Source organism: Solanum pennellii, chromosome 7 (assembly GCF_001406875.1).
Source record: "Solanum pennellii chromosome 7, SPENNV200".
Classification (NCBI taxonomy): domain Eukaryota; kingdom Viridiplantae; phylum Streptophyta; class Magnoliopsida; order Solanales; family Solanaceae; genus Solanum; species Solanum pennellii.
In genome coordinates, this window is record NC_028643.1 from 74,701,779 (window position 1) to 74,722,984 (window position 21,206).

Below are 21,206 nucleotides of genomic sequence, written 5' to 3' on the forward strand. Positions count from 1 at the left end.
TATATATATATATATATATATATTAATAGTGTTCTATTTGTAAAGTTTTTATCAAAAAATATTTTAGAAAATAAAAAATAAGTCTTTAACTAAGTTTTTTTGTGGGAGGAATGGTAGAATGATCAATATTTTTCCGTTAATTTTTATGTTGACTATTATGTATTTTTGTAAGTATTCACCGAAGTATGTGATTCGTAAATGTATTTTTGTAAGGTATTCACCGAATTGTGTAATTCATAAATATATTTAGTAAGTATTCGCCGAAGTGTGTGATTCATAAATGAAAATTTGTACGTATTGATGTCGTGTTCATAGACATCAACATTTGATACTCTTAGATACTCTTTCTAAGGGAGTAACATTGTTCATTTTTTGGTTGAAGGGCCAACCCGTGGCCCACTTAGGTCTGGATTGAGCTGCTATATTATAGGCCCTTTAATTAAAGGATAAATGACAAAAATTTCACCTTTAAGTTCTCTTATTACCATTATCCTCTATTAATTTACAAATGCCCAAAATCCCTCATTTTCATGCATCAGATCAATGTATCATCGCATCAAATTAGTGTATCATGAATAAAATGTACATCATATTAGTGTATCATGTATAAAATGTAATGTATCTTACTTAATGATTGATGTATCTCGCGCATCAGATTAATGTATCAGCGCTCATATTATTGTATCAGTTTGAGGGATTTTTGTAATTATAAACTTATAAGGGACAAATGGTAATTTTACCATAAAAGTATGTGATTTCTGTCATTTGCCCTTAATTTTAATTAAAAGGGTCAGCCCGTCCAAGGCATTTAACTCTCTAGCCCGTTAGGGTTGAATTGGATACTCAACCTATTTTAACAGCTCTTACGATTATAAATATTTTCAACGAGTGACCAGATACATAACTATTTCCCTCTTTATTTTTAAGTTCTTGACTTTAATTTTTGTATATACACATATAGGTGGGATGGAAGTGACTTTATGAGAAGAATTAAAAACAAGAAGGTATTATTCGTGGGAGATTCATTGAGCTTGAATCAATGGCAATCTTTGGCTTGCATGCTTCATTCTGCCTTTCCAAGTCTTAATTACTCTGTCACCAGAAATGGACCACTCATGTCAACCTTTTCTATACCCGTAAGTGAATCGAGGTGAATTCAGAATTTAAATTTAATGAATTCATATGATTAAGTATATATTATGCATCTTCATTGTTTTCATTTTTTTAAATTTGAATTTGATGCACTTAAATCAAATATCTATTGAAAATAGGAGACAGTGATAATTGATAATGTACGAATATACTTTACCTTTCTAAATCTCATCTAGTGAGATTTTACTGAATACGTTATTGTTAATATATAGTATAATTATTTCTTCAATTCATTTTTATTGGTGCAGTATTGATTTGAGATAGCTCTTAAGGTACAATATATTGAATATATATATTAGACTCAATATTTTGACAAATGATGATAGTTATTAATAAATGATAAATTAACTAGAAATAAGTGATATAAATTATTACAAATTTAACCTCTAATATGGGTAATTAAATGGGTTGACACATAATAATCGGACAACTTGTGAAGATTCCTTTTTTTTAAAAATAAATAAATAAACAAAAAATTCCCATGTTTTTGGGGGAATTGCATTTATGAGAGAAAGGGACTTGACCTTACCTCATAAAGCACAACACAAGATAAAAGTTGTGAATATTAATTGGGGGAGTTGTATTAAGTTATTGAAATAATAATTTTGTAACGCTTTAGAATTTTTTTATTATTTATGTTATTGGGTTATCGGTTTGGAAGTATAGAGAAATCAAAAATTTATATTTCAATTAATCAAATGTTAAATATGTACCATAAGGATCAACATCGATATTTATATATATTTCAAGGATTGATGATATAAATACACATATAATTGATTGGGACCAAAAATACTAGATTCAACTGAACTTATTAATTAAAACTCATTTATCATCCTCTTTTATGCTTAATTTCTCATATTTGTCTTTCAATATAATATTGTTAATGTCAAATTGATATGTAGTTATAATAATCTCTCTAATAATGTTTTTTTTTTTTTAAATTATATTGTTGAATTTATGTAGTCAAAGCAAGTGAGATTGAGTTATGTGAGAAATGCATTGCTAGTAGACATAGTGAAGGAGAAATCAAAAAGAGTACTAAAGTTGGACTCAGTTGCAATTTCTTCAAAGCTGTGGACTGGTTATGACATTTTGATATTTGATACTTGGCATTGGTGGCTTCATACTGGAAGAAAACAACCGTAAGTTTTAATTTTATGAAAAAATATTAGAGATTTTGATGTCTATATTGAGAATTACATATTATCGTGAGAGTGTCGAGAAGGTAGAATGTATGTAGAGAAAATCGATGGACATGGTGGGTCCAAAAATTGGGAGAAAATCAACTTTGTTTGACAATATTTTTTTATTTTTTTTAAAATTAAAACCGATGGACGTATGTCATAATTCATATCGAAATTTATGTGATTGACTTCCTGAGGGTCTTTCAAAAACAATATATTTGCCTTTACGAGGTAATGATAAGCTCATCATACACTCTATCCTTTCCAGACCCTTACTTGGTGCAGTTTCACTGTTTATGTTATAATTGTAGACCCTAGTTTATATTCTGTACAAAATATCTACTAAATTGACACTAATTTTACAGATGGGATTTGATTCGCGATGGGAAAATCCTACGTCGAGATATGGATCGTTTAAAAGCTTATGAAAAAGCCTTAATAACATGGGGTAAATGGATTTCCAACAACATTAATTTCAAGAAAACTAAGGTCTTTTTTCAAGGCATCTCCCCTGATCATAGCAAGTAAGATTTCAAATATCTCAAACTTTCGTATCAGATCAAATAATGTCATATGAATTAACGTTTCTTTTTTTTTTTTTACAGTGGCACTCAATGGGGTAAAAAACCCAACCAAATGCAATGCAAAGGTGAACAAAATCCAGTAAAAAAACTAAGTTATTCAGGAGGTGAAGATGAAGCAGATATATTATTGGGGAAAATTTTGAGCAAAACAAAAAAGCCAATACATATGTTGAAACTCAACAAAATGTCACAATATAGAGTTGATGGTCATCCTTCTATTTATGGTAACCCTAGATATAAAGGAATGGATTGTACACATTGGTGTTTACCTGGTGTACCTGATATTTGGAATCAACTTCTTTATGCTAATCTCATTTAAATTAACCAAAAAAAAAAAAAAAAAAAAACATTATCATATCACCAAAACATTTGAAAGAAATGACAAAATTATATATCACAAATATTTGTTACTACTAGTCAAGTTGGAAATATTTTATTTTGTATCGTACATCGATCTGATAATACTTAAAATTTACATTTCATAAACTCGCAAAAAAGGCATCACAACAGAACCAATCCATAACTTTCCATCTTTTTCTTCAATTTCACTTATAGACCTTAATGTCTTGCCTTCAACATCTTCTAGAACTTCCAAAACTCGCCCGTCCTCACTTAGCTTGAGGGCGGTAGGGAGTAGCTCCCCTTCGTCCCCCATTTGCTGAGGATTGAAACTAAACATTCCAAATTTCGAATCTGACACACTGGGTGCTGATCTTATTGCTTGTAACGCGACCCAGAATTCCCCTTTAGGGTTTATTCTGATGTTGTCCGGGAACCCGGGCAACTCAACAAATACATCATGTGTTCCTACTAACGGGCCTTTAAGCCAATACCTTAAAATTCTAAAATTAGTAGTTTCAGTAACTAAAACAAACGATTTATTTTTGCTCAACGCAACACCATTTGCAAAAGCAAGATCACCTAATAAAACTGTTACTTTTTTCGTAGATTTATCATATTTCATTAACCTACCAGTCGTGTCACCACTTGAAAACGACGTTAGAAATTGCCAGCGTTGATACTTAGTGCTTGTATCCGTGAAATAAATCACATCATCGTCAATGTCAACGTCATTTGTAAAAACAAGAGGTTTACCTTCGAATTTTTGAACTAATGGCGTTGCGAGTCCACCTTTTGGTCCAACAACTTGTAGACCTAAATACGCGTCTGCAATGTATAATTCACCTGTTTTTGTATCGAATCGTAAGCCTAATGGCCTACCACATATATGTTCCATTTTAGGAGCGAATGGTGAGGTACAATCCCTTCGATGAGAAGAAGTGACCGCGAATTCAGCCCAAAACAATCGATTATTTGACCCTAATTGCAACTTGAGAATGCGTCCATCGGCTACTCCTATGTATGGACCTTCACCATTTGGATCGAACGCAACACTCTCCGGTCCAATCGACCCATTAAGATGGATAATTTTCGATTTTGAGAGAACGTTTTGAGTTTTCTCAAAGGCTAAATTTATCGAAACAATTTGTACAACGATAATCAACAATAGTATATTTGAAGCATTCATGGATGGAAGAATGCTTTTTTTTTTTTTTTTTTTTGTGTGTGTATGTGATGATATATGTCCAATATTTCTTCTTTTTATAGGACATATATTTGTGTTTATAGGCTTATACAGACAGACATTTAAATGTGGACAAAGTCATACACAGAGAGTAGGCCCTAGACAATTTAATTACTGTTAAGATAGTCCCACACGGGAAGAAGATGAGAATTTGATCTCCTTAAATAGACTTTGACAAATCTTCCCTCATTAGCTAGCTTTTGGGGTTGAGTTAGGTCAGATGTCATATCTTAACATGGTATCAGAGTCAGACTCATCCCAATTTGTTGTTCACCGATGATGGATCTCCATTTAGAAGTGTTCACGCTCCAATTGAGGTTTGGGCATGCCCACACCAATAGAGGGATGAGAATAATTTGGTCTTGTTATATGCCCAAGTGTCATATCTTAAAAATTACCCCCTCTGTTTCAAAAAAGAGTGGTTCAGTTTGACTTGACACAAAATTTAAGAAAATAAAGAAGACTTTTGAATCTTGTGGTCCTTTAAAGTTATTAAACATGTCATGTGGAAAATTGAAGTAATTAAAGTGTTATCACGAGTTATTCTTTTTAAAACAAACTAAAAAAAAAAAGAATCAGATCAATTCTTTTTGAAATGGAGAGAATATTAATCGGGGTCAGAAGGCAAGTGGCCTTATATAAAATAATTGGTCAGAGCGATTGAAAATTACTTGAATGCAAAAGAATAAACAAGTAGGGTTACTTCGTTCATAGTTAGGTATGATTACTATTATTCGTTATCTACGATTTAAAGACGAGCATTTATAGTTTTTCGGTGATATTTTTTGAAATTATCTAACGTATATTTTATTCTTCTCACACTTTACTTGTAGAATTTTAATGAATAGATTATATTGAATATAAAATTGGATTAATGACCTTTTTTTTAAAATTAAAAGGGCTATATTTTAGTTTTTTATTTTAGAATAATGTGAGTTTTATAAATTCACTTGTGAGATTTCACCGGATATGTTATTGATATTGTTATTTTTGTTAGTATGTACAGAATATCAAACCGAATTAGTTTGACTTGATCCATTTTTTCTAATTTGATCTTTGGTTTAAGCTTGATTAATGGGTTATTTTTCTGCTAGTAAAATGAATTATTTTTAAAAAATTGTAAGGGTTATTCTTTTTTCTGAATAAATTATAAAATACAAGTTCGATAGATTCTATTTAAGTTTTTTTTCTAATTCGATATTTCTCAATCCCTTGAAATTAACAGACTTATTCAGAGCAGGCTAAAAAACTTTTTTCTTAAATGGGCTCCACCAAGCCTAATCCATATTGACGGCTTTAATTGACATTATTTATTGGTAGGCCAAAGGTAACTATTGTATTGTCATTGTTTTATGGTAGGCCAAAGGGTAGCTATTTTGAACTGTATTGCCATAATTAGAGCCTGTTTGGCTCAGCTTAAAAGCTGGTCAAACTGACTTAAAAGTTGGTTTTTGACTTATTTAGCTGTTTGGCAATACTCAAAATAACTTATTTTAAGTTAAAAAAAACTTATTTTAAGCTAAAAGTTAAAAGTTGGGGTAGGGGTGTTTTTTTATTTTTAGCTTATAAGCTGTTTTAAGTTGACCACCCATTGTATCTTTTTGCCCTTAATATTTTTATACAATCTCCAGATTACCCACATAACCCTAACATCTCTTTCTTCCATTTTTCCCTTTTCACGTTTGGCATAGCAACTTCAGCACTTTTATCCAAACCATAACTGCTTATTTTAAAAATAAGTTTCAGCACTTTCAAAAGTACTTTTTTAAAGCTGCTTTTATTAAGCCCATCCAAACGGGCCCTTAGTCAGGGTTATAATAATGAGAAAAAGGGTGCCATGTATTTATCAATTTTGTTATTTAGAGTTGATATATTTCTTTATTTTTTGTTATAAAAGTGATTTTATATATGTCTTTATCGTTATAAAAATGACTTATTTTACCGTTTCAAAAGTGAAAAAAATAATTATAAAATAATTGTTTTAGCTTTTAGTTTTTCTTTTCTAAAAAAAAAATAATGATTTTGATTTTTTCACACAAAATTTAATTTTTTATTATTATTTGAGTTTTCTTAAATCTTATTTTGTTTTTCTTTCCTTGTCTAGTGTAAAAATACGAGAAATAAAAAGAAAGAAATGTGAATTGGAAAATATCAAAAAGTTGAAAAAAATAATTTTTTTGCCTTTATATTGTAAGTTAATTTTTATATTTGTAAAAAATAATATTTGATGCATTTATAATAATATTACAAGAAAATAAAAAAAATAAAAAATTTAATCATCAAAATAATAAATTAAAGTAATCGATGAATAAAAACAATGAAAAGAAAAAAAATGCGTGAGAAGTACCCCTACATTGATTCTCTTTTTTAATTAAAGAAATTTAAAATTGTTTTTTTCACTTCCTTTAGAAGGAATGAGTTGTGTGAGTCATTTGTATGGTAATATGAGTATATATATGAACTACTTTCATAACGACGAGGATATCAACTCTAAATATCAAAATTAAGGCGTATTAAATTTTTTTTTCTATAATAAATAATAAAGGTAATAGTAAAAATATACGAAGATTATTATTTTTGCGAGTTTTATATTTGAACTATTAGATATTGATATTTTCTAATAAATTATCACATACTATTTAACAATATGCTAACGGAGACAATTAGTGTTGTTATAGTCAATAGCTAGCGGATCCAAGATTTTCACTATGGAGGTTCGAAAAATAAAAATATAATATTTAAAATTTGAACTTGAAACCTCAAAGTATATTGTGAATGTCTGAACCACTAAGTCAACATCTAACTTATGTTCAAGAAATTAAAAATCTATATATACATAATTACATATACATATGAAATTTTAAAAAATATCTTACGTATGGTGTAACTTTTTGTCGAAGGAGTTCGAATGAACCCCTCACGATCCTCTAGATCCACACTTGGTTGTAGCAGTGATTATCAACAAACATCCTCTCTATTTCAATTTGTTTATCCTACTTTAAAAGTATATTTTTTTTACTTAAATTTTGTACGAAATCGAAAGAAGTACGTCCATATTTCCTTTTTAATTTGTTTCAAAATGAATGACTTCTTTCCTTTTTTGGCAACCCTTTAATTTTAACTTTCCACGTGGCATGTTTAAGGGCACAAGATCAAAGGACATTTTGGTACATTTGACATAACTTCAATTTAGAACCACAAGATTAAAAAGTCTTCTTTATTTTCTTAAACTCCGTTCGAAATAAAACTAGGTCATCTTTTTTTAAACGGAAAGAGTAATAAATTTGAAGCATTAGTTCAGAGAACATAGGTGTTTATTTTTCCAGTGATGAAAATTATGTCCTAAGTTTATTTTTTAGGAGCTAATTGTACGCATCAAGTTGATTTGACTTTTAATCATATTGGACCTTAAAGTTATATAGTAAATATCCTACGTAAAATATATACAGATTTAGTACTGGACAAGTTAGTAATTGTTGTCAGAAGGTAAGCAAGTGGTATTTAATAATTCTATCCAAAAATTAAATGCATCCATATTGAAGATAAAACAAGTTATTAGTAAAAAGAAAAATTATTGTAATATGTTGTTATATCTAGGATCAGAGAATATAAATATAACAGATCGAAATTTTATGTGATTGATTATTTGAAAAATATAGGATTTTCTAATTTTGAGACTCTAATATGTGAAGGTTTAGTTACTAAATTTTCCTTAATTTCATTGAGAATAGGTTAAAACGATATAGTAGGGTGTATTTAGTACAAAAAAATATCTTGTGCATTCTTTAGTTATGTGTATTTTCTTGAGTTTAGTATGCGATTAAAAAATATTTTTTAAAAAAATATTTGGTTTGTATATATCTAAAATAAAACTATAAAGATGGGGTCGAGGTGGGTGGCCGGGGATGGGGTATGTTGTGGTAGGGGGCAGGTACTGAGGGTGGGGTCGAAACGAGAAAATGTGATTTTGTTTTCACTACTTGCATCTTCGAGCTAATTTTTCTAAAAAATATATATATTTTCCTAAATTTTAACAAACAAAACACGAAAAAATCGGAAAATATTTTTCACACCAAACCACATCCTAAACGTAAAATAATTAAATAAAAACCTGAGTTAATACACTATTATGTTTAATCACTATTTGTCATAAACCTCCAACGATAACGACATCAAAATTTAACGAGCACAAAACACAAGTACTTTAAATTAAAGCGTTTTACTATTAAAAATGGTATAATTACATTCCCAAAAATATTTCCAAAAATCCTAATATGATGCATAGATATTCAAAAGAATATTTCTCTCTCTATCAAATTCATACAATAAATAATTTTACATATCTTTTCAAAGTTCCATCAATAACAAGTCAAATTCACATTATTAAATAGAATAAATTACTTAAATACACACCTTTATTTTTTATAATTTTCATTATTCCCTACTATTTTAAAATATCTCCAAAATCCCTTCTTTTCCTTTTAAATTACATTGTTCTAGATACATTAAGTTTCACATTCAAGCACACGTTTCTATTCCTAATTTCACTCCCTTAATCCCTCCCTATTTCACTCCCTTTAACCTCTTCCTATTTTCACTCCCTCAATTTTTACTTCCTTCATTTTTTAATTTTCAGATTTATTCTCTCTCCATAAGATTTTTCAAGAACCAAGTAAGTTTTCGCTTCACAATTTTTTCCGAAGAACTACCAGATCTCCTCCCTTTCCACATTTACAAAATATATAAGGAAAAAGTGAAAGAGATGATGTATCCTCATTGCTCCTTGCAACATCATCGTTTCCAGGGATCCTCTTTTGCTGATGAAATCATTTTCCATTGTTGACAGTGAGACAAAGATACAGAAGTTGGTATAGAGCAAAGATAAAAGTGTAGGGGGATTTCTTGGTCATTTGTTTCTTTTTGCTTTCAACAGATCAGTTGTTGATTTTTTTTTCTATTTTTGTAGTTCATCCTTTATAATACATATGATTTCATATTTAATGTATCTAGTTGATTTTGTTTCTTAAACTAATGTATAATGCCTTCGTTGATTTTCAATGTAACTAGATGTGTATCATATAATACATATGCTTTGACACATGAACTAGATGTGTATCATATGATTTCCTATGTATCAAGGGTTTTTTAAATTTTTTATCATGTATCAGTGATTAATTTCAATAAATGCGCCATCAAGTGTGCTTGCTGATACATTTTGAATCAGTGTGTATAGTGTTTTAGATGATGCATTGATACATGAATTTGTTGTGTATCATAATATTTTCTATGTATCATGAGGTTTTGAAAATTGTTATAATGTATCATTAACTAAGTTTAATAACTGCGTCATCAACTGTGCTTGATGATACATATAGAATCAGTGTGTATAGTGTTTAGTCGATGCACTGATACATGTATTAGATATGTATCACATGTTATAATGTTTAGTCAATGCACTGATACATCAATATCCAACTCGGCTGCAATTGCTGCTTTGAGATTAGAAAACGAAATTGAATCTCCAACAACGATTCCGTCGATTTTGTAACTTTCATACTGCAATTCGTTCACCCAAATTCCGGAATGTCTCATCAAAATTGATGTATTCATCTTGAAAAATCCACAGTAACAACAATAAAATTACTGCAGTTCGAAATTTAACAGATTGTTCATAAAAAATGTATTCAAAATAGATGATATAATCTTTGATTTTCAAAATTTGAAATTAATATCCAATTACGTGCTGATTTAATGCTGATTAATGATCTGTTACCGTAAATTAAGCTGTTTTAGTTAACAAGATTAAATGTACCGTTTTTTCCCCATTTTTTTCTTAACAGTTTAAACTTACCATGTATCATTTACCATGTATCACTAGAGTCTAAAGTATCACGGCACAACAATTTTAAGGGATTTTTAGTAAATACTAAATTTGTCGGGACAGAGTGTAATTATTGAATTACACTATGGGATTCCTTAAATTTTTACTATTAAATATTCGAAATACTATATATTATGTCAAAGCCCAACAAAAAACTACTTCACATTATTATATTTAAATGTACGTACAAACATTTAAACGTGAATCTCAAATCATACAGAAAGTAGATACTAGACAAATTATTAGTTGTCTTCATTAGCCAACTACCAATTCTGCTATAATTTACTTTTCTGATTGATATACATAACAACAAGCAAGTGGTATATTTAATAATGATAGAGTCCGTTAGTAATATTATTCGCTCTCTTTGTCTAGATTTGCAAAAATTTTAAAACGTGTCACTAGTTGGTAAGGTATGCTTATTTATATATCCAACATTTCTTCTGTGTTTTGTCTATGTGAGACTTCTTATCTTAAGATGGAGTTTTACGTACAGTACCCTCTCTATGGATTGGACTCAATGCCTTAAACTTAGTTGAACTCAGGCCTGCATTGACAAGACTCGTGAGCGACTCTGATTTCATTTCTAATGGTCTAGCCCGCTAGTGATATTGTCAGCTATGGGCCTAGCCCACATGACTTTAAAACGCGTCACTAGTTGATAAAACTTACTTACTTATAGACCTAACATATATATCTCTTGTGTTTTGTCGATATGAGACTCTTTGTCTTATGATGGCGTCACAATAACTTCGCCCCCTGATCATCTAGACACTTCAATTTAGTATAAGTATGTTTTCTCAATAACTTCGAAAATGTGCATCTACATATATACTCATTTAAAAGCGTGTATTGAAGTGTTTATGAGGTTAATTAACTTAAACTAAGTTAATTAAGATGTTTGAATGTACATTTTTGAAGTTAGAATGTTTAATTATCAATTAAGATCAATTGATTTTTTCTTGGTATACAAAGTACTGTGAAGAAGCTAGCATTTGGTATTGTATAAAATTTATATACCAACACTTACAATTAAAGCTTTCTACGTAAAAGATATTCCATTTTAAAAAAAGGTAACTTTCAAGGAGATTGAACAGATCTTTATATGTACATTTAGTTATAATTTATTGAATTTGTATTAACTTTTAATTAGTGGAGTATCATATCTACGATATGTCGAATTAAAATAATTTAATAACTTTTTGTAACATTAATAAATGAAAAAAAGATTTTTGAATAGTTTTTGCCATAAAAGTCAAATCATATTTAAATGTTAAATATTGTTATAGGCATTAAAAAAAACCATCCTTACGAAATTCAAAAAAGTATCGAAACACACAAGATTGTTATAAAGAGGTGTGATTATAGTTTAGTTATTTAGGTATATTTTATTTTGTGATGGCTAATTTTCTTTTAGAGGATTCAAAATAAGATCTTGATTGATATTACATTCACATCGTAGTAAGTGTTGTCTTATTTATATTAAGGAATTCATTTATAAAAGTAGCGTGATTGAATATTAAAAAAACGAGTAGAGGCAAAACTATTGAAGAAAAAAATGCATTTTCCATTTAATTCTCACTAATAATTTTTCTTGAAGAGTACAACCACCTCAATTGTTATCAAAGCAAAGCATGTACACTTAAATATTGAATAGTTGTGGAACATGATATATAGAGGAGACAATTATAATACACGATCTTAAATAATATACTTAGATTATTATCGAATAATAGTGTCATAAATTTTAAATTCCTCATTAATTTATAAGTTAATAATAATTCATCTTTACAGAATGCTTCTAACATTCTATATAGAATTCTATATACTTCACACATAATAATTTGTCTACGCTCTATCTTTGACAGAATATATATAATTTAACCTTGAGTACATTTTACGCTTCTATCTTTAACTCTCTCTCTCTCTCTCTCTCTCTCTCTCTCTCTATATATATATATATATATATATATATATATATATATATAAATTTAATCCTTCTTTGACTAGATATGTTAGTGTATAATTAATAGTTTGCGTACATTCTCGCTCCTTTTTTTGACTGAATACACATATGTTTAAAACTTAAGTACATTCTTTCCTCCTATCTTTGACTGAATATTTATATATTTTACCTTTCTTTGACCTCTGACCTTTGACTAGATATTTTATTGTTATAATATGAGTAATGATCATTTTCCATTCATTATATATAAATAATAATTTGTTTTTACCTCTAATGATTAAATATTTATGTGTTTTTCATTCAATATTCCTATATAGATAAATCCTATTTTAAAATGGTCAAAATAATAATATAATAATTTGTATTGAATTCATGAAATATAACAAATAGTTTTGTAATGTTATTTTTATGATTTTATTGTATGTCATCAATACTATTGCAAGTGTTATTTAGTGATGTAAGGTTTTTTTTTGTATAATTTTATTTATATAAGTAGAAAAAGAAATGAAATGAAACAAAAAAAAAAAGGATCAAATATATGTAAAATCATTGATGAGATCAATTTCCTAGTATCTTTTTTATTTTTTGGCATCTGTGCTTTTCTTTTCATATACTTTCTTTAGTATATAATTATTTAATTTTCTATTAACTTCAAAATTTTAATATTTAAATTATTATTTGAAGAAAAAAGACGAGAAAAGATATAACTCTTGCAATAACATTGATGCCACACAATAAAATCATAAAAGTTAATGTTTGAAATTATTTTGTTATATTTCGTAAACTCAATACTAATTATTATTTTGATCATCCTAAAATAAGTGTTACCTGTATAGGAATACTGAATGAAAAATACATAAATATTAAATCATTAGATAAAAAAATAAAACAAATAAAAATAACTTTTTGATATTGAATGAGAAAAGATCATTAACCATAATATAACAATAACATATTTAGTCAAAGGTCAAACAATGATTAAATGTATATATATTTAGTCAAAAATAGTAGTGTAAAATGTACACAACTATCAACCATATTACAACATTAATATATCTGTTATTTAGTCAAGAAGGATTAAATATACATATATCTGCTCAAAGATAAGAGCGTAAAATGTACGCAGATTTTGCCTATATACTCCACCAAAGATGGAAGTACAGAATATACACAAACATAGTACTATGTGTGAAGCTAAAGACTCACACATAGTAGTCTTAAAAAAAATTAGCAAAATTTCCCCCTTCTTTCTCAAAATTTATTTTTTAGCCTTTATTATTGATGCAAGAAAAAAACCCTAATAGTGCCAATTCACTCTTCCTGGACTCTATTCCTTTTTCCCTTGAGTATAGGTAAATTTTTATTTAATCTATTGATATTATTTATTATTTTGAGGTAATATATATTAAGACATTGATTGTTTGCTTGTATGCATATAACATTTGCTTAATTTTATTCGAAAGTTTACCCCTTTTGTTCTTCCCGATCCGATTTGCATGCTATCCTTTTTTTTATATATATAAATTGTTTTAGTGAATCGTACCATCAACTTTAACTTCCTCTTGTAGTCCATTCAGGAACACCCTTAATGATTCGGCTAATTTGTCACAGTAGACGAATATTTTGCAAATTCTTAATGATACACCTATATAGAATACATTTTTTCAATTCCTCTAAAGAGATAAAATCGAAATTGCTTATTCTAAATTAAGATTGAAGACTTGAAGAGTCCAAAATATGTCCTATAACTAAATCACTCATAAAAGGTATTTAAATTTTATTTACTATTTTTTTTAAAAAAATAATTACTTTTCCTTATTGCTCACTGTTATGCTATAATTACAAAGGTTCTTAAAGGTTTTCAAATTTTAATGCTAGTAAAGCTATGATTTGATGTTCTAAATCTAGCAAATGCAACAACTTCTATGTAATTATGTTTATTTATTTTATTATTTAAAATAAACAGATTTTAGTAGAAGCAAATTGAAACTACTTGAAAATATTTATTATTTTTCTTTTTGGGTTGAGCTCTATGAAACAAAGGGAAATTTGAACAAAAATGCAGGGTACGAAAAAGGGCTAGATTTGAAGAGATGAAATATAGACAACCTATTTTATGAAATAATTTTAGATTTGTCAATTTTTTGTGGTCAATTACTTTATTTTGATCCTCGATAATTCTTGAGTATGATTTGAATTATATTTATGTATCAAAATGATTTGTTCATTTAAATATTGACACCATTTACTAAATCTTTTGTGTGGTACTTAGTATATCAAGTAAAATTAACTATCCATATAACATACATATTAATATGAAATTGTTGATGATTTCATGCAATGCACCATTATTTCATATCCATATAGTTTAGGAGTTTCATTTCTTTTATTCTTCATCGATTTGACAATGTGAATAACAGTTCAATCTCAATAATTTGGAGATTATCTTAGTGTTGATCTCCATATAGTTTGGAGCTTCATTTTCTTATATTGTTTCTTATTTTCTACATGTGCTTAATGGCTTATAATGTCTTTTACGGGAAGAAACTATTGTCAAAGTTTATCTTTTAGCTTCATTAGCAACCTTCCTCATGATATAATTGATGTTATTTTGATGCCTCTGCCTTCTAAAGATGTTGTGAGGACAAACATCTTTCAAAAATATGAACTTATCACTTTAGTATACTTATAGAGTTGTCACTTGATAGATCTCAGTAGGTAAAAAAAATTATGGGGAGTAAAATCCTTTTTGTTTTGCAAAGAGATCTTCAAACGTCAACTCTGTAAGTCTACACCAGTGATATCTCTATTACTTTGACAATGTACTTGTCCTCACAACATCTTTGCAAGGCAAAAGCATCAGAATGATATCAATTACATTTTGAGAAAGATTGCTACATAAAAGATGTCTGATCCATTAAACTTCGAGAATGCGTTCTTCTCTTATGATACATCATAAATCATCCAAGACTTGTAGAAAATAAGAGATAGTACGAGCTAAGAAATCACCAAACTAGATGGATAATACTGAAATGATCTTCAAACTATCTAAATGAAATTATTATTCATATTGTCAAAGATTTCATTTGCATCACCTAAAGCAAAACTTGTCTACATTGATATAAGTAGATCTCGATCTTTTGATTATAAATTTAAATTGAAAAGCGAAAAAGAAATGTTGATGTACGTAGTATCATAACTCTTTGTTGTGCCTTGTCTTAATGGCTATTTTAGAAACATGACCATTGCTTGAATGAATATTTTCATTACATGTTTAAAGATTTCTACATTTATTGTCTGCTCATAAATAAGTTATTGAAGAATTTTTGGATGGTTTTGGATAAGTTGCACATATATATAACCTCAATCACATCTATTAAATGTTGCATATATACCTTCATTGTCTAACAAAAGTTGCATAGTCGCCCTTTTTATTAACAAATCTATATTTATTGAGTTCAATTTTTTTTATCTTAAACTATTTTTTTTAATTTCCAAAAATATCACACGACTTTAAAACAATCATTTCACCCCTTTTAAACCCTTTTCGATTTCAGTCAAATTAAAGAAGCAAATTCCTTTTTTGTTTTGGGTCAGTTTTGGGCCAGTTCAGATGATTATTCAGGTAGTAACAAGAACAACTGATAATTAACAAGTGTTTTGATAATTTGCGAGTGAGTAAGAAAAGTAAAAACATAATAGTTTTGATAGATAACTTTAAAAAACATGACATCGCAGATGTGTTTTTGACTATTATTAATTTAAATAAGCAGAATGCTCCAATGTACAAATCATTTCTTAATGCCAATAAATGAAAAGAACAATCTATATATCTAATATAAAGGTGAAACATAGATAAGGTGATGTGGCACCACTCTATGATCTCTATGTATATATTTATCTTTTTTCTCTTTTTGAGATTTTTTCATTAAATATTTTATTTATTAAATAAAAGATTCAATCGTATATTTACAATTCTAATTATATTTAATGAGTTACAAAAAAACCTCCATCCATTAATATTTCCTACTTAATAATATGTCTCTTCAACTCCTTTTCTAACTGCTCTTATCGATTATCAGATCTATAAATAACAATCATCTATGGATATGTTGAATATTCATTTTTTTCATTCTTTCTTTCTATTAATTTAGTGTATCTTTTTTTAATTCTTCATTTTTTTCATAAGAGATTATAAAAAAGATAGGGACATGATATGTTCTGCACTTTGATGAATATAAAAGATACATTCTTTAACAGATTCATTACAAAGAGATGGTCAAACTAGTTTAATACAAGTTCATCAAACGAAGAAGGCAAAACTTAATTATGTTGAAAGATTCATCTGATCATATTAGTACAAAGTATGACTATTTTCAATATTTTAAAGATTTATTAATGTATTGTTTATGCATGATAGATGTATTATCTATGGTACATTTCTCATAGTTAGTAGATATTGTTATGCTTAAAAATCTATATATAATATAAAGAAGATAATAGAAAAGTGAAGTTGCGCCGCTCTTTGGCCAAGAATTCTATTTATTTTTTTTCTCAATTTTTCATATTTTTCTACTTATTATTGTACAAAAAAAATAAATATATCAATTACTACTCCTTTATTTATTGTTGTACTTAAATGTCTCAAAAATTATTTACACTCATTATTACAAGAAATTAAAAGTCTTAATATTTACTACTTCAATCTTTCAAGATATTGGTTTTTTTTTTAATTGTACTTTTTTTCCTATTTCAATTTTTTAAACACAATGAAGTAAATAAAAAAAAGAGAAGGTGATTTGCTTGCTTCCTTGATAAAACTGACAATAGTTCATAAATTTTTTTTGTCTGAGGTGTGAGTATAGTTTAGTTATTTAGGTATATTTTATTTTGTGATGCCCCGGTTTTTTTTGGGGGGATTCAAGATAAGATCTTGATTGATATTTCATTCATATCGTAGTAAGTGTTGTCTTGTTTATATTAAAAAATTCATTTATAAAAGTAGCGTGATTGAATATTTAAAAAACGAGACGAGGCAAAACTAGTGAAGAAAAAAATGCATTTTCCATTTTATTCTCACTAATAATTTTTCTTGAAGAATACAACTATCTCAATTGTTATCAAAGCAAAGCATGTACACTTAAATATTGAATAGTTGTGGAACATGATATAGAGGAGACAAACTTTTATATGTGTAAATTATGTTTAAAAAATAAAGTTATCGATATTGTTATTGAGGCATAATAAAATTTAGTGAATTTATCGAAATGTACACAAGCTACATCAGAGATTTGCAATCATAAAAAACAAAACATGAAAAATATAATTTGTTTTCGTTCCATCAATCACATCTATACGAAAAGCAAATTATAGGAAAATCAAATGACATCAAAATTCTTTCATTTCAATAATAATACACGATCTTAAATAATATACTTAGATTATTATCGAATAATAGTGTAATAAATTTTGAATTCCTCATTAATTTATAAGTTAATAATAAATCATCTTTACAGAATGCTTCTAACATTCTATATAGAATTCTTTAGTAGGAAGAATTTGTAAAAAAACATTTTTCTCTCCCATTAAAAACTTTTCGATCTAATATGAGAAAATTTACTTGACTTAAATTTAAAAAATAAATATGAAAAGGAGAAAATATTGGTAATATATACATATTGAGTATGAAAACTAAAGATATCACAAGTATTTTTCCCTTCCTCTAAAATGTACTTGTTTCATAATGTTTAGTTTACGATTTAAAATTTCAATAAGTAGGAAAAAAATAAAATGAAACAAATGAAAGGTCAAATAGATGTATACACATTGATGAGATCAAATTTTTTAGTATCTTTTTTTATTTTTTGGCACTTAACTTTTCCTTTTCTTTTATTTTATTTTATTTAGTATATAATCATTCAATTTTCTATTTAACTTTAATATTTCAATATTTAAGAAATTATTTGAAGAAAAAACACGAGAGAAAATATAAAAGTTGCAATAGTATTTTGAACACCATTAAAATTGATAGAGATTCGTAGCGCAACGACAAGCTAAGGGTATGCACAAACTTAAATGGTGCCTGAGTTTAATTCCATATAATAAGATATTAAAAAATACAAATATAAAGATTGAAGCAAAGAGAATATCTAAATGCATATTTTATCTAATAAATAAAATATATTATTATAGTGGGAGGTGAGAAGTTGATCAATGGTTGAATATAAAGTCTTGTAAGAAATTTAAACTAAAATTAAATTAAATGAATGAAAAATGGTCAAAGAAGAAAAACAAATATGAATGGAAGTCATAGAGAGGTTTCACATATCACCTTATTTATGTTTCTCATTTATTGTATATATAAATTTATATTATAATATTTAGTCTTTATTGTAATTGTTTTTTTTTCATTTATTGACATTAAGAAATGATTTGTACAATGGAGTGTAGTGTTCTTGTTTATTTAATTTAAATTAATAATAATAGTCAAAATCACATTTGAAATGTCATGGTTTTAGAGTTTTTTTTTATCAATTACTTTTCTTATTAGAACAATCACTAATTATTTATCAAATACTTCTAAATTATCAGTTATTTTTTGTTCCTACCTGAATTATCATCAGATTTGACCTAAATGAAAAGAGGGATTATCTTTTTAGTTGAGTGGCGTTAAAAAATGGTGAGACAATCTTTTAAAGTTGTGTGGTACTTTTGGAATTCTTAAAAAAAAAATAGTTTTTTCTAATTCATTCAATATTCATTTGTTATTAAAAAGAGTATAATATGTGAACCTTTATTAGATGTGGATGGTATACACATATATTCATAACTTGCCATAACTAGTAGTTAAATTTAAAAACTGAGGAAGTTTCTTGTCCCTCTAAAATTGAAGAAAACACTTCAATAACTCATTCATTAATAGATTATAAATGTAGAAATGCTTAAAACATGTAATGACAACAAACTAATAAACACATCCATTCTAACAATATTCATTTTCCGAAATACACGTTACATCAAGGCAAAATAAAGAGTTACAATAATACATTTCTCGCTATTAAATAGCAAAATATTGAGGTATGCTCAAATTTATGTAGATAATTTTTGTTTTAGGTGAGTGCATGAAATCGTGCATAGATATTAATTGGAGATTGTTGATGATTTTAATTGTAAAGCATATTTATTTATATTAAGATAGTCTGAGATTTCATTTCTCTTTTTCTTCTATTATTTGACAATATGAATAGTAATTTCATCTTAGAAAGTTTGTAGATTTCTTACCTCGTATTATATCTTATTTCCTACAAGAAATGAAGGTATCACTAATTTAGTCTTAAAAGTTGTCGCTTTATGAATCTATTTGAAAAACAAGAAAGAATTTACTAAATCCTACACTCAAATTTATGTAGATCATCTACCAGCTTTTGATCCTTTATGAACGACCCATTACTAAGTTCACCCTCAATATTATTCATCTATAAAGTTTTATTGAGATTGAAAACTTCATATGTTTCCTTTCAATAAATGATATTCAACATTTTTTTCTTCACCTTCCATATAGAAAGAAGTACAAATTGTGCATCAATGTCATTCATCGAGAGGAAACATATTATCAATCTTAGCACCAACTATCTAGACGAATAACATCGAGGAAAAACTTAGTAATGTGACCTTTATATATGAAGGTCAAAAGTTTGATCGATGATCAACCTAAATTCGACTATAGGGCTTGGTAAGTTTTTTCTTGTTTCCTAAAGAGTTTCATCAAGCACCCACTCTATAAATACACTAGTAATACCTCAATTCTTTGATAAGACGCTTTTTATCGCAGCTTCTTTAAAAGGCAAACACATCATAAAATAAGAAATAAAATAAGGTAAGGAATCTATAAACTATATGGAGAAATATTATGTAAACTATTTTTATGAAACTACTATTAACATTGTCAAATCAATTAAAGAACAAAAAAAATAAAACTATTAAACTATTTGGATAAGAAATAAGGTTCATTATAACTGGAATCATTAATATGCTTCTGTTAATATTTGTAATTTGTTATACAAATACTTACATTAACTTAACATACTAAGTGGTACACAAAAGATTTGATAAGTGACACAAATCATGTTAACACATCATAGAAGAAAACAGAATTTAACTCATAAAAGACGTAATTGACCATAAAAATTAGGCAAACCCCAAATTCCTTCATTGAATAGGTTGTCTATACCACAACCCTCAGAGTCCAACCATTTCCCAGATTCTACCTTTTGTTTCAAAATTCCCCTTGTTACATAGAACTCAACGCACAAAGATAAACAATAGGTGTTTTCTAGTAGTTCCAATTTTTTCTATTAATATTATCAACTCATAAAATCTCCTCATTTTAAGTAATAGAATAAAAATAAGAATTTATTTCATTTTCTAGATTTTGAGCATAAAATCAACAGTTTTAGTAGTATTAAAATTTGAGATTGCTAACGAATCTATGTGACTATAGCACTACACTGATAGAAAAGAAAAAGTAATAATTTTAACTTTCAACTCTATATAGGAAATGGGAAAATGATTCTACACTTTTACGAAAAGCAAACATGTTCTATATAGGTGTAATATCAAGAATTACAAAACATTCATCTAGGATTACAAACCACTCAAGTCTCTTAGGGTTTCAAAGAGAAACTTAAAATTGATATTAGGATTCACCAGAACAGTTTACAACACTATGAATTTGACACTCAAAATTGAAAATAAATAAAGCTGGATTAATTCACAAAAATATAGGATTTTGGAATTGGGTTTAAATATTAATGTGAACAATTTCTCTTTACACATCAAAATCTAGAACAAT

The 21,206-nt window shown here is 27.5% G+C and overlaps 2 protein-coding genes across 2 annotated transcripts in view; one reads left to right on the forward strand and one right to left on the reverse strand.

Annotated features, from left to right (window-relative positions):
• LOC107026099 (protein trichome birefringence-like 43) overlaps window positions 1–3,336 on the forward strand; it is a 6,562-nt gene extending 3,226 nt beyond the window's left edge. The window contains exons 2-5 of the mRNA XM_015226954.2: window positions 962–1,136; window positions 2,119–2,297; window positions 2,705–2,863; window positions 2,945–3,336. Coding sequence (XP_015082440.1) covers window positions 962–1,136; window positions 2,119–2,297; window positions 2,705–2,863; window positions 2,945–3,242 — 811 coding nt within the window. The 3' untranslated portion in view covers window positions 3,243–3,336. The remainder of the gene's footprint in view (window positions 1–961; window positions 1,137–2,118; window positions 2,298–2,704; window positions 2,864–2,944) is intronic.
• Window positions 3,279–4,512, reverse strand: LOC107026100 (protein STRICTOSIDINE SYNTHASE-LIKE 10-like). Its single transcript, XM_015226955.2, has one exon. The coding sequence runs from the start codon at window positions 4,449–4,451 to the stop codon at window positions 3,396–3,398; it is 1,056 nt and encodes a 351-aa protein (XP_015082441.1). The 5' UTR covers window positions 4,452–4,512; the 3' UTR covers window positions 3,279–3,395.
• Between the last annotated feature and the right edge of the window lie 16,694 nt (window positions 4,513–21,206).

Excerpts from the sequence above, each read along its gene's own strand:
- LOC107026100 (XM_015226955.2), bottom strand. The coding sequence starts at position 4,451 with ATGAATGCTTCAAATATACTATTGTTGATTATCGTTGTACAAATTGTT.